Below are 14,804 nucleotides of genomic sequence, written 5' to 3'. Positions count from 1 at the left end.
TTTACTTGTTTAGGCTGTTTATTCTAATCTCACCCTCACCCAGCCTATTGTTTCCAATCATGCTTGCATGAAATTCTCACTTTATACCCTGTCTCTTATACACATCTAGATGTGTATAAGAGACAGGGACCTAATTTCGCATACATGGCGAACGTCAAAAACACTCGATCACGAAGGCGTTGTGGTGATTCAAGCTCAATGTAAAATCTTAGTTAATTTTATTCTTTAGTAAAGGACCCATAACTTTTTATCAGTGAGTAGAATAATTCTTGAAATTAAAACATTTATGTATCGGTTGACAATTAGGATAGGTGAAGATCTAGAAGTTTGATAAACAGACAGCACGGGCTGCTCAGTTCGGAATCTTTTGCAAGGGTCTGAAATGGATAGCAGAAGTTCCATAAACGATAATTTCATAAATTAATAGAAGATGATTCAGCAGTGGAACTGAAATGCATCATGAGCGAATAGATCCAAGCATTTGTTGTAACCTTTTAGAGGTTAATATTTGCAACAGGTTTGGTCAGTTTGAGTAATGCCACCTCCACTAGCAATTAACTCGTAAAGATTGTCAAGGCCCTACGCTGTAAACTTCAAAGTTTGAGTCAGGAGATACCAATCTAGTCTACAGCATTGACATTATCAAATCATCCCCTGCTTAATTGAAAGGATGTCCCGGGTCCTATATTGAAATTGTACACAGTTTAATAAATGTACATTGGACCTACGGTGTATGTTCATAAACCACCAGGGTCACTCTCTCTTCCACACCCCAACCCGTTTGCCACACATTCTAAAGCTGTAGTGCATGCCAATACCGTAATATGTAATGAAATAAGAAAAAAATATATAAAATTCAGTATGCAATGTTTCTATAGAAACTATAAAAAAAAAACTATAAAAACAAAAAGTGGTCAAATAACGTAACAGAGTTTGAGGTAAATTTTTAGCATTCTGAATTCATCATTTGTTGGTTAGTCTGTACATCATTTTTTCCCTTCTTAAACAGTAAGTAAGCAATAACACATCCTCTTTCCCTTCTCGGGGGTTCAACAGTAAGTAAGCAATTACAGCACATCATCTTTTCCTTCTCGGGGGTTCAACAGTAAGTAAGCAATTAAAGTACATTATCTTTCAACAGTAAGTAAGTAAAGCACATTTTTATACATCATACAGTATTCTTATTAAAGTACATTATTATACATTATTGTTATTCAAATTTTCTCGTCTCGCCCCGATATAGGATACCAAATTCCCCTGATGGGTTCCAATTATCTCTGGTATTGTTAGCCCACTCGAATTTTTATGTGCTTGCTTTTCTATATATATTATGTACATTTATACAATAATTGCTGCTGCCTGGTGTTGAATTAGCAAAAGCAAATCATTGATAATACATTATTTTTAAATCCCATGATTCATTACGCATTTTTATTTTTGTAGCTGAGAGATAGTGTATACTAAATACATAAATGGCATAAGATTTTTTATGTGCTCATCTGAACTAACGTACATTTTAATGATGAATATTCAATAGTGTATTCCGAACGTCATCATTCGCCCGTCAGTAATGTCTATTGAGCGACTGGAAATCTATCTCAATCATAAAAACATATCGATGACGTCATTATCGTAGGACGGATAAATGAGAGTTCTCATTGTAATAGCATATCGAAGGAAGATCACAATGAGTTGCGTTCAATTTATTGATGCTGTTGTAAAATTACATAATGCCGTTTCAGAAATACTGAACCAGTTCAAAATTAAAATTATTTTGCATGTATCGACAATTACATTGTTTTTTCAATCAATAGGAATGTGTATCAAAACATACAACGTAGATCTTGTAGTCGAAGACACTATAAAGTATGTATAATTGAAACATGTAACACATGTCTACTAAACAGTTCAAACTAAATTATCTTTTTAATTTATAATTTTTTTTTTTAATTTTGTGAAAGCACAATACAAAATCAAACCGTCATAGGATAGGCAAGGTACAAAATGTTCTTATACTGTACATGCAATTTAATTGGGCTGTAATCAATAGACCGAATCGCAGTGGTGGCGCCAGATGGGGGTTGGGGGTTATAGCCCTCCGTCGGCGGAGAAGCATAGCCACCCCCCCCCCCCAGCATAGCCCCCCCCCCCCCCCCGTCGAGGAAAACGATAAAGTTTGTCGGGGAACAAACAAATAAAAAAAAATAATAATTACATATTACATGTAATATTCGTTTAGCCACCATGTTGTTTTCATCACAACAACAACAATAACAATAATAATAATAATAATAATAATAATAGTAATAATAATAATAATTCAATGAGACAAATTAAAAATAATTTGCGTTCTGTTATGACAAATGCTCATTTAGATAGCCTCATGAAGGTTGGAATACATCGTGATAGGTGAAGCAACCTCTAACATGACAGCATGGTGACAAATTTCATGCAAAATTTCCAAAATATAGAATTTCACTTTCAAGGATGAGGATTTGAAAATAAATTAGATGGTTACATTGCATACTCTTTGTTTCTTGATTTATTCAAATGTTTTGATTTTGAAAGCTGATTTCAACATTAGAAAGCATAGCCTACATGAAGTCATATTATAGTAACTCGATGCCTATCAAATAAGTAATAAAAATTCGCCATAATTCATCAAATATCAGAGGCTTCAAGGGGGCTTCGCCCCCTGGACCCCACCTCTGGCCCTAGGCGGCTCCTGGCCCCTAACCAAGTGATACTCGATTCGCTCCACTACCCCCTCCCCCACCGTCGGGGCCTTTAGCCCCTGCCGGCATCACTGCCGAATCGGCGCTTCCAGCTATTACTGTACACGTGACATATAGTGGGTATAACCATGATATCACGCTCAGATTGAACACAGTATATTGAGAGAGTTATGATGTTTTTTAGACAGTGACCAGAAGTAAAGTAAGGCAGTAGGCCTATGTTTTTGGCTGCACTGTTAGTGTTAAGCCTTGACCGGAGGGGCCGGGTGATCAGGGAGGAAATTGTTATGCCTCGAGTATATATCTCTGTAGTCGATAGTAGGTAAAAGTAAATAATAGCCCTTAACGACACTGTTTGCTCAACCGAACTTGGTCTAAGAAACAGGCCTGTGATAATCAATACGCCTGGTTGTATGGTCAATAATATTCTAATGCCAGTACGTAATATTTGTTTATGTCATAATGATCATCATCCTCTGCAATACAACTACTAACATCATATATTTAAAATAACTGTAAAATATTACTCTTGCAACAAATGGGGGCATTCTTTTTTTTCATGCAACGATAGAATTTGCCACGAATAATATTCTTGACTTAGGCCTAAAAAGTACCTCAGCCGGCGACGACTCCAAGAGCATATATTATGTGTATATGTGTGTGTGTGTATGTGTATATGTATATATATATTGTTTACAATCATGTATTGTTTACAATCATGCTTGCATGAAATTCTCACTTTATACCATCTAGCTTTTTCTACCCTCACTCTCTCGCCACTGAGGAAGGACTAGTGTTGTCCGAAAGCTCTGGTTCTATTTCTGGCTGTTTACTTACGTCTACTTTTTAGCTGTTGCTTATCATTTTTGTATCTCTACTGAGATCCAGCCATTGTTTCCCACAGCATTGTTGTTTTCCAGTATTTTGCCTTTTAATCTATATATATATATACACATGTATATGTTTATATATGTATATGTATCGTATCGTATTTATGTACCGGTATGAATAACTATATAAAGAGAATGGAATCCGAATGTGACTACTGTTCTCTACGTAGTGAAATTACCCCTCTCATTCCTATGCAATTAATTATATTTGTCTCAGATTTTTATTTTTTTTATTGGCTTGCCCTTTTTACTCGGGCATTGTCTCTTTTTATTGTTTTTATTATTACTTCAAGGTTAGCTGACTTTGTATTATATTTCATTTATTAATATTTACTTTGTTAACCATGCCTCTGTACAAAAAAAGACTGAAATATTTACTTTAATGAATGAAAATGAATGAAATGTTCTATTATTATATAAACTAGATCTTGTCGCAACACTTATCCACTGAATCATAGCGTTGTACATCATTCTGCACGCGCCCTCTTCTTGCTCGTTCAGAAAATACCATGCATAGAGTTGATAAAGCGTAGAGTCCTGTACAGATGAACCAAGGCATATCGTACGAGCCGGTAATATCATATATTGCATCTGAAAATATAATACAATAGAAAAGTTTGGCTTATTTTTTCAAATACAAGCAAATACATTGTATTAAATCGGACATGGAGCACCGCATTAACACGTGGTGATTTTATTTATATACGCAAGAAAAAAAAAGTAATGGATTGACTCCATAGGTCTACGTACTGTTCAATTCAACTCCGGAAGGACACAAATGAAGGTAAGTTTGACCCAAGAATTCTAATCCAATACAGACATACTCCGAAATTACTGTTACCTGTAAAATAGGTAGTGATGAATGCCCCGGCACCAAACGCCATGTACAATGCAGCAACTGATTCAGCCCTCGTTTCATCTGAAGATACTTCCATCGCAATACTGGGCGTCAAGACAAGAAGCCAAGCACGTGGGACACTCATTACTAAAATTTTAAAATGAATATAAAAATAGATAAGATTAGCGATATGAACCAAAAGGTAAATTCTATCTGATATGACGTATTCACTGCTGTCTGTCTGTTAGAAGAAAACTAATGAACGGATCATCATAAGTTTAGTGAAATGTTACATAATAATTAAATAAAACATAACATTTTCGGAAGAAAAGTTCAAAGAACAAGTTCGGGAAAATTTAATTTTTTACCCTCGATCATAAAAGAAAATAATGGAATCGCCCACGTATTCAGGCAGCACTCAAGAAAAAAAATTCCTGAAATACAATGGGCGATTCCATTATTTTCTAGAGTGTAATCTTTAGCAGTCAGGAAATAATGTGCCTGAATACGACTAGCGATTCCATTATATTATTGAGGGTATGCAGCAGTCTTGCCCATTATACATGGCCTGCATGTTGTTGGTACTGTATTCAGGCACAGGGCGGAGGTATGCACTCTATATAGAGTGACTGCTTTAGTTCAAAATGTTATTGTTTTTAAATAATAAAGAAGAGGACGACGAAGAAAAAGAAGTAGAATAAAATTTAATATTAATAATAAAAACAAGAAGAAAACAACATCGAAATAGCAACACCGAATAAACACATCGAAATAAGAAAAATACGAATAATAGTAAGAAGAAAAAAGAAGAAAATGTAGTAATACCAAGAAGAAGAAAGAATATGAGTTATTATGAATATACAGAATTGTACCTTGTATGAACGCACTATCAAACCAGTGCCTGACAATCATATATAATTAAATGTCAATAAATACATTTTGAATTACCTGTAAAAGCCACTATTCGCCCTATTTGTGTCGATATAAAAGGTAAACATATTGAAGGTACAGCTGCGGCTATGTTACTTAAAGCATTCTGTAATATTCTTGAAATTGGTAATCTGTCAGAAAATATTGCTGCGATAATTCTTCCGGCAAGATCTCCTACACCCATTAAAACCAAAACAAAAGATATCACTGATAAATCCATTCCATTTACTGATAAGTAGTTGCCCTAGAAAAAAAATAATGCATATATATAAATATATATTATTTTATTATGAGATATAATATATAATAGCCTATATCTTCAGAGATCCTGTCTTGACATCAAATGCTTATAAGAAAAGGGCGTATCATACTTAACCCTGCATCAGGAACTGTTCAACTATTATCATGTGTAGAGTATTGTGAAGAATTAATGGCCCAGCTGGTTAAGGCGTCTCTGTATAGAGAGCAGAAGGTACCAGTTTCGAATCCCCTTTGGGGCAACTTGTTTAACACTCGCAGATCCCTCTTTTACGTTCAAGATATTTCTACATATTTTATAGCATTACAGGAATTGCCAAATGACCAAGAAACATTCAATTCTATTCAGCGTAATATTATCTCTCTTTTCATTGTGCATAGATTTTAAAGGAAAAGATAAATATTATTGAAATATTTCTGAAGAGAGGAGAAAATCCAACCTCGAGCAAAAGCCTGTTAAGGGCTACCTGAATAAAAAAAAATTGTAGAAGTATGCTGTTAAAAAATTTAACTTGTATGTATAAAATGAAAACCGTTATACAATATCAGTGATTATAAATATATTTAATCAGGGATATAACTGAACCTATTTTTAGATAAGATGTTAGGTAGGTTGTTCTAAAGTTTGGGACCCGCAAACTGAATATCGTTTTGAAAAGACAACGTTTTATGTAAGGGGTATGTATTTTGTTTAGGGTTAATATTGATAATGGTAAGCTGTACATGCGTAAAAAGTAAGAGCGGTATTTCAGAAGTATTAATTACTGTGGTAATATTAAGGTTGGTCTGATAAACAATGGAAGGGATTAAAGTGATAAACATAAGTTAAGTTGCAACATTTCATGGGAGAAATTAAGTATATAGTAATAACATGTCTAATCAAAGCTACTTTTGAGCCTCGCTTTTCATTTATTTTATATCGGCTATCTAGATGTGTATAAGAGACAGTATATAAGATCGATCAAGTAGCAAACAACTAATAAACTTTAAAGCAATCACAACACTAAAATTAATGGTGCTCGTGTCTCAGGCGTGTAATGCCTGAGTTTTAATTAGCCATTGTTATGCTCAATGAAACAACCAAGCATGTTTCGGAAGCAGGTTCGACTGCCATCGATCTCAGTGTGGACTGCACGCATCTTAGTCATATTTACGAGAAAATTTGTGACACGTACAAATAGATGCGAGTCGAACCATATCGGAAGAATATATAAAGACAAGAACCAATAAGAAAAAAGAACTGAATCAAAATGCCAAAGTTAAATTAACATGGTAGAGTTTTTGGTTGAGTGAGGTGTTCCCGTTGTATGCTTCCTTGATTTTCAGTTAATATTTGGAGGTGTCAGGTATTTTGAAACAGTCCACAAATATTGCCTAAATTTGGTGGAACTATTTAAGTGCTTAGGCCTATAATAGGTATTGTTCGCTGCCAAGTACTCGCGCGTGTTTTAAAATGTTGGCTCGTGTTATCAGCCTGCACACTTAAATTTATTTACCAAGTGCACACACGGAGACCGGCAGGAAACGGGGTCCTTAACAGTAACATATTTTTAACTTTAAATGAAAAGAATACTAGCTTAAAATTCAGATTTTTTACAATGTTGCTTAGAGAACAATCGAATCTTACCGGAAACCAGCCGAAATTTTAAAACACGCATTTTAAAATACTGGTACTGGTACTGGTACGGGCATTTATAATGCGCCTCTTCCTTGTGGTTATAATGCGCAGTTCTACAAGTCTAGAGAAATTAATTAAGCTACAGAAGTGCATTGTTCGCATTATTTGTTTAGCTCCATTTGATGCTCCATCTGAGCCTCTTTTTAAAAAAATTAAATGTCCTTAAAATCTCTGATTTTATAAAGTACAATTTTATTCTTTTATTAAATATATGAATGGTTTGCTTTTCCTATCAATCTCAAATATTATGCTCCCTAATTTGTCAAGTTCTTTAAAATATAATTTGAGGCACTTACGACGAATGTATGTTCCACTTGTAAGATTAAGGAAAACTCAACTTTCTATCACTGTTTCTGGTCCAGACTGTGGAATGCGCTTGATGAAAATTTTATAAATGTCAATAATATTACACTTTTTAGATTAGAAAGTTACGTAGTTAAGCCTAACCTTGAGCAAACTCCTGGCCTCGAAACCTTGACTCAGAATTACCTGGTTAGTGTCTGGCGGGGATAGTTTTCCACCAAAGTTTTTACTATTGTTTATTTTATTGTATTGTGCTGGTTACATTTTATTAGTTGTTATTGTACAGTGTTTTTTCAGGACCATTATTGTAAAACAGCGGTAAGATCTCTCCTGTATATGTTATCCTGCCTAAAGATGTTTTAAATAAAACAAAATAAATTAAAAAAAATAAAACATCTAAAACGTCAATATTTATCATGTTACCATGACTAAATGCCCAGGTTTGTATCTTTTTTATCCCTCTTTTTTTGCGCTGGATCTGTATTTTGTTTTACCTATTTGAGTGTTGTCTGCACTTGGCGTCAATTGTCTTTAATTCAACCGTTTATATCATACACTATATCTGTATCCTTTTCTGGGTCAGGTTAAGACAAGTTTGATTTAACTTGTAGACCTGATCCTAATTAATAGAATCTGTACTATAATTTAATTATCAAATGGAAATTATTAATTATTTGTCTTATTGTTATTGTTGATTACTATTAACTATCTATTGATTGATTGAATAAATGGTTCAAGTCATGTGGAGCACCTGGCAGCGGACAAGAACTCCCTCATCTGTAAGCACTTAAGTATGATATGATGACAAAACCATGGCCTACTTTGTAATAGGCGACACGAATAAATGAAAATTCTTGATAGTCGTTGCCGTGCTGATCTCTGTATAATCACAAATCTAATATAGGATCTATGGTGTAATGGAGCTCAACTTTCTGTGCCCGAAGGCTTTAATTCAATAAATAGGCCTCCGGCCCTTTTAACATAATTATAAAAAAAATTATAAATTAAGTGAGGGTTTGTAAATATATTCCTATAATTATATGCAGGGGACCGTATAATTGAGTCCTTTGTTATTCCTGGTATCATTAAAAACACATTTTTTTCGCATTGCATCTTAGTCTCTCTCTCATTTTTTGCACTTTTCTTTTTTCGGTTTTGTAGGCTAGGAAAGTCAAATGCCAGTTTCATTCATGCAACTGTAAGAGCCTGCCAACTACTGCTTGCCAGTAGAATTCAAATTGCAGGAGAACGGTGCGGAGACTTTTTTTTTCACTTGATTATATTAATCAAGTGTTATGAGAAATGAATACATACGGTACTTTGTTGTGAGAAGTAAATTGGTCTAGACCACCTTAAGCCCGACATGGTTGGGGCTGAGGTAAGACAATTTACGATTGCGGAACCTCTAGATGGCCGAAAATGGAACTCCCGTATTTAAATTTTATTATAATTTTCTTCTTTTTTTCCATTTTTTTTTAAATTTAATAAAATTTAGGCTGCTCCCCCCTCCCCATCCGACCCCCACTTAAATCCACCACTGGGTAATGAACTTTCTTAACACATTAAATATCATTTTGCAAGCTACGCATATTGATACCCATTGGCACTGATTTCGTGAGACAATGGACCTTTCCGCTAAGCTCCGCCCCTTGGATATTGTTGCTAAGGTCTCACAAGTCGGCAGTGTTAAAACATACGCGAACACGTGCGTTTGTTGGACAACACGTGTGTTTGTAAGACGCGCGCGTATTCATAGCGCTGTTCTGATTAGTCAGTTGTTAAGTTTGATTGACACTCCGGAAAGGTCTATTACTTGAAACTTGGCGGTACAGATTTTATCTATGCAGATTTTTATTTTGTGTTTCTAGTATCTTAAATCCAACGAAAATTAAAAGCAGCGCTGAAAACCTGTTAAAAATAATATTTTAAAAAATAATTTAAAAAAGAACAAAAACAAAATTACAAGAACCGAATTATAAAAAACAATTAAATCTTAAGGAGTAACAGATGTTGATAGGCGGATATGAGAAGAAAGGTTGTTCCACATAAGCGGAACAATGCATGGAAAAGTATTAATTGATATGTTATTCTGTGTATGCATCGTTTAGTCTAGTTCTTTCCTATAATTTTCACTAAAAGCCATCACATCATCAACAACCTAGGCCTATGCCGTTTCCTTTGCCGTAATCACCGCATTAACTTGATCAGTCTGGCTTTCCGGACGAAAGTGTCAACTTTTTACTGTCAACCTTTAAAATATCACATATTAGTCATTGATTCTTCCCCGTACGTGCATTTAACCTCATTAGAAAAGTGAAATACGAACTGCTATTGCTATTGCTTGTTTTGTTATGATAATGAAATTATATATATATATATATATATATATATATATATATATATAAAACACACTTTTATATACACTATATATATATATATCGATGAAGACTCTTACTTACCACACTTATTAATGTAAAAGTAACAGCTGAGGTTGATAAAAGTATTCCTATTAAACATAATATAAAATCTCGTCTTCGAAATAAAGCACTATAGTTCGCTATACTGAAAGTTTCTTGAGTTGTATTTGAATCTTCTTTGCCACTGTCTTCATCATCAGATTTGTTAATCTCCACCATGACAAGAGCGCTAGGATATCCAACTAAGGCAAACACGACACAAAGTATTCTAAACGCAATACGCCAAGAATAGGTCTCATACAGCCACTTCAGACATGGAGAAGCAAGAAAACCTGAAAGAAAGATATGAAGTTTAAGAGGGCTGGAGTGCTGAAATTCAAGTTTCAAAAGAGCACTGTCTTTCGGATGAGACATTTAAGACATTAGTCCCGTGTGCAATATTGATTTTGTGTGCTACCATGGGTGTTTTCACTGGATGATTAAAATCCAAGAATGAAATGTTTAAGTCATCTATTATTAAATATTAGAGGTTAGTATATTATACAGTGGCGGATCCAGGAATTTGAAATAGAGGGGATCCAGAGAGGGACTTTGACAGACGGAGAGTCTATACCACCTCAACCCCACCATGGTTGGGACTGAGGTAAGAAAATTCACGATTATGGCACCTCTTAAATGGCCGGAGATGGCACTCTCAGACTTAAATTTGGAAATATTCTTTTCCTCTAATTTTTACAATTTAGGGGGGCGGGGCGGCAGTTGGGGGCAGGTTCCCCTCCCCCCGAATCCGCCACTTTTATAATACTAACCTTGTTTGAATGTTTGCATGGCGAAGTAATAATATACCGTATTAATTGCTTGAGGTACACCACGTAGATAGAACTGTTATGTTATCCGTAATAACGAATTAACTAATTCGTTATTACGGATTAGTAATCCGTAATTACGAATTAGTAATTCGTTATTACAGATTAATGAACATATACTTTATTGGCACTAAGACTATCTACGTGGTGTACCTTAAGCAATTAATATATTATTACTTCGCCATGCAAACCTTCAAACACGGTTAGTATGTTGGAAGCCTTCAGAGTGTACAGTGCATTATGGCAATGCTGCTAGATTCTTCGGGGTATGCATGTCTTTAAAACTTAAATTTACACCACATATTCTCGTTTTGTATTCAAATTTCAGTCTCTTCGGTTTCATTATGCATTTTATCAATGACAAAATAAAATAAAAGAATACATTTAGTTAAAACAGACCTAATAATAAGTATTATTATTGATTACATAATCTTCAAAAATATATATCACTGTGTTATACTACTTGTATTAGTATATTTTTCAAAAAATGAATTCATTTTATTCATACATCTCATATTTTTGTTTGCACTTTTTTTCTACCTATATTTTCAAATGTTTTAAAATTTCAGTCGTGTTATGCCTACCAATACTTATTGCACAGAGGGTTGTAGAAGTTGCTCGCGTGGCGTTGCATTTGTCAAAGCTCCTCAAAATCAGATCAGTACTTGCTATGTTACAGGCGTTGAAGCCAATCCCATACATGACCCCGTATGTAAAGTATAACACTGATATGTGTTGCGCAAAAGACGATAATAAAAGGCTTAAACAGCATAGTGACACCCCAAGCAAGACTGTTGTCCGGTGGCCGAGCTTCTGGAACAAAATTGTTATCACGACGGAACCAAAGCAGAACAGAGAGATAGAGATGGCACCTGGTATACCTGCAAATACAAATTCGTTCGTCATTATGCAAACTCACACACACATACTGTATACACACACACATACACACACACATATATATCTGTCTCTTATACACATCTTAAGAGCCTGCCAACTACTGCTTGCCAGTAGAATTCAAATTGCAGGAGAACGGTGCGGAGACTTTTTTTTTCACTTGATTATATTAATCAAGTGTTATGAGAAATGAATACATACGGTACTTTGTTGTGATGATAATAATAACAATTATTATTATTATTATTATTATTATTATTATTATTATTATCATTATGATGATGATGATGATGATGATGATGATGATGATGATGATGATGATGATGATGATGATGATGATCAGTTTGTGATATTGGTGGTGGTGGTGTTGGTGGTGGTGGTGGTGATGATGATGGTGAAGATGATTATGGCAATGATGAAGATGATGATGTTGATTATTATGATGATGATGCAAATAATAATAAAATTATAGTTAACAGTATTAAATAAGGTTTGGATATTTTTAGTAGACTGAAAACAGTGGTGCATGTTATTCGCTATTAAGTAGGCCTAGGAGTGGGCTCAATATGGACCACCAATGACGTAACAAAGAGGCATGTGACCCCTGGCAAAGGCGTTCTTCGGGCTCTACCCTTGGTCCGGGCAGTGTCCGTTCGATCAATGATGATAATATGTGGGAAACAGCTATTTATTGTGAGCTCTCCCTGTCTTTAGCCAGTTAGAGCTCATAGATGCTCCGTCACTGAACACCACAATTGAACGAACATAAATTAGAACAGTTGAGGGGTGACTGTGTATACCATAGTCAATTAGCTTAGATCGTAATATCTTTTAAAAAAATTGTCATTTGTATCAACGGCTGAAAAGGTCTGTAAAATGTTTTGATATTAAATTGGCTATTAAGTGCATCAACAATAATTTACGAAGCTGTTTAAGGGACATGACGAATTTTATTTTATTTTCCTAACCCGTACGTACGCCTTATGAAGTCGTACGTACGCCTTATAAGTCGTACGTACGCCTTATGGGTTATTAAGGCGTACATACGCCTTATTAAGGCGTACGTACGCCTTATTAAGGCCAATCAGAAGACGACTAACAATGAAGTTTGGCTTAGCTGCAAGGCCATCAGCCAATCACAAACTACCTTCCATTCCGTTTGTCCAATGTAAGTAGTAAACAACACACGTCCACTTGCAAGTATGGCGTTGGACAGAAGTTTATCAAATGATAAATCTGAGCCGGTTTCAGGCATATTTTTGTGATACATGTTGTGAGAACATAGAGTATGGTTGTGTCATTAAGCGTAAACAGCTTAAAGAAATTTAAGGATGTGCAACTCTGTGGAAAACAACTAATACGAGTCCTCAGTAAGGCCTATGGCTATGAGGTTTCCGTCGAAGCTGATGAATAGCCTACTTATAGGCCTATAATATGAAGAGGCTCTCGGGGATAGTGGTGCAAGTAGTAGTAGTCAAAATTGCACCGAATCTGTTTAAAGGTACGTGTGTTGTTACATATAACGTTAAAAATGGTATGGTATGTTTTACTTCATTGAGAAGCACTAAGCGTCTCTCTATCACACCACACACACACACACACAGACAGGAAGGCCAGTGCCTTTTTCTCAAACTGGGGTACTATCGACAGCAAAATAACCACAGTATTGTGAATCAAATATGATGATGTTATATTGTAGTAAACATAATAAGACAATACTTTTGGCAATGAATTGACCCTGCATAAATAACTGATAAATGAAGACAACTCAAGGATAGCCATGCACAATTATATAGCAACTATTTACTACTATCTACTAAGAACAATGGTTTACTATACAAATTGAATCAATTCAGTTTTTTGGGGGTAGGGGATGTGCCCTTCAGTGACTGTGCTTAGACTAATTAATTCAGGCATAAATTGATTTTAATGTCTTCATGAAAGAATATAACAAAATTATTATATTAAGACTAGTACAGAATGCTTTATCTACATACGAATCCTTCACACATCATAACAAAAAATATAGTATTAATATGTATCAAAACTGACTTTTAATATTTATCAACACTTAGATGTCCAATTAAACATCACCACCTGCATTTAATATTATATTATACTGATACTACTTGTTACTTTTTTTTTTTGGAAAACAACCTTTGTTTAAAAGGAAACAATTAAAATACACATTTGATCATAAAACAATCACAGTAACCTCTCTTTTGAATTAGTTTGTTTAATTAATTTTCACACCACAGACTTAAGTGAATGGAAGTTGATGAACCACAGCCAAAGCAAATTTTGCTTCATTCTGCATCAGCTGAAATCAAGAATTAAGAAGTGCTTCCTGGTCGAAGTCATGTTCTCCCATGTAACAATAATATATTAAGTACTTTTAATAGAGAAATAATCATTGTGAAATTAGTAAGATGTGAAACATTGAGTGGTGGAATTAGTTGAAGCTGCTATTGCAAATCAGGATGAAGCCTTGTTACTACATGAGGGATATAAGTATCTGGTGGCAATTCAGGCCATATTATAGGCATGAATCAATTGAAAGTACTGTAGTCTTATCTGATTGTATACTGTTTGATGAATGTTGTTATCTACTTGATATAACATCATACCATACACTGTGTTGAGAAATATTACCATATATTTTTTAATTTTTCCTTGTATGAACAGTTATCAACAACACATTTATTTTCTTTATAAAAATTTGCATTGAGTTTTTGAATGGCATTGTATGGTATTTTACAATTAAATATGAAAAGAAGAAAATAACTTATGCCTCAACCCACGGTCTAATAAGGCGTACGTACGGGTTACATAAGGCGTACGTACGCCTTAATAAGTCGTACGTACGGGTTACATAAGGCGTACGTACGCCTTATTAAGGCGTACGTACGGGTTACATAAGGCGTACGTACGCCTTAATAAGTCGTACGTACGCCTTAATAAGGCGTACGTACGCCTTAATAACGCCTTAATA

The 14,804-nt window shown here is 34.7% G+C and overlaps 1 protein-coding gene across 1 annotated transcript in view; it reads right to left on the bottom strand.

Moving 5' to 3' along the window:
* Positions 1–3,645: 3,645 nt before the first annotated feature.
* The window catches only part of LOC117107117 (monocarboxylate transporter 13-like), a 13,482-nt gene continuing 2,323 nt past the window's right edge, over positions 3,646–14,804 (bottom strand). The window contains exons 2-6 of the mRNA XM_033248681.1: positions 11,500–11,796; positions 10,092–10,381; positions 5,412–5,637; positions 4,467–4,610; positions 3,646–4,216 (exon numbers count right to left, since the gene is read on the bottom strand). Coding sequence (XP_033104572.1) covers positions 4,047–4,216; positions 4,467–4,610; positions 5,412–5,637; positions 10,092–10,381; positions 11,500–11,796 — 1,127 coding nt within the window. The 3' untranslated portion in view covers positions 3,646–4,046. The remainder of the gene's footprint in view (positions 4,217–4,466; positions 4,611–5,411; positions 5,638–10,091; positions 10,382–11,499; positions 11,797–14,804) is intronic.

The sequence above is a fragment of the Anneissia japonica genome, unplaced genomic scaffold, assembly GCF_011630105.1.
Source record: "Anneissia japonica isolate Jap-2015-1 unplaced genomic scaffold, ASM1163010v1 scaffold3945_len365852_cov175, whole genome shotgun sequence".
NCBI lineage: Eukaryota > Metazoa > Echinodermata > Crinoidea > Comatulida > Comatulidae > Anneissia > Anneissia japonica.
The sequence above is the reverse complement of the archived record's forward strand: the minus strand, read 5'-3'. Positions and strand labels throughout refer to the sequence as shown.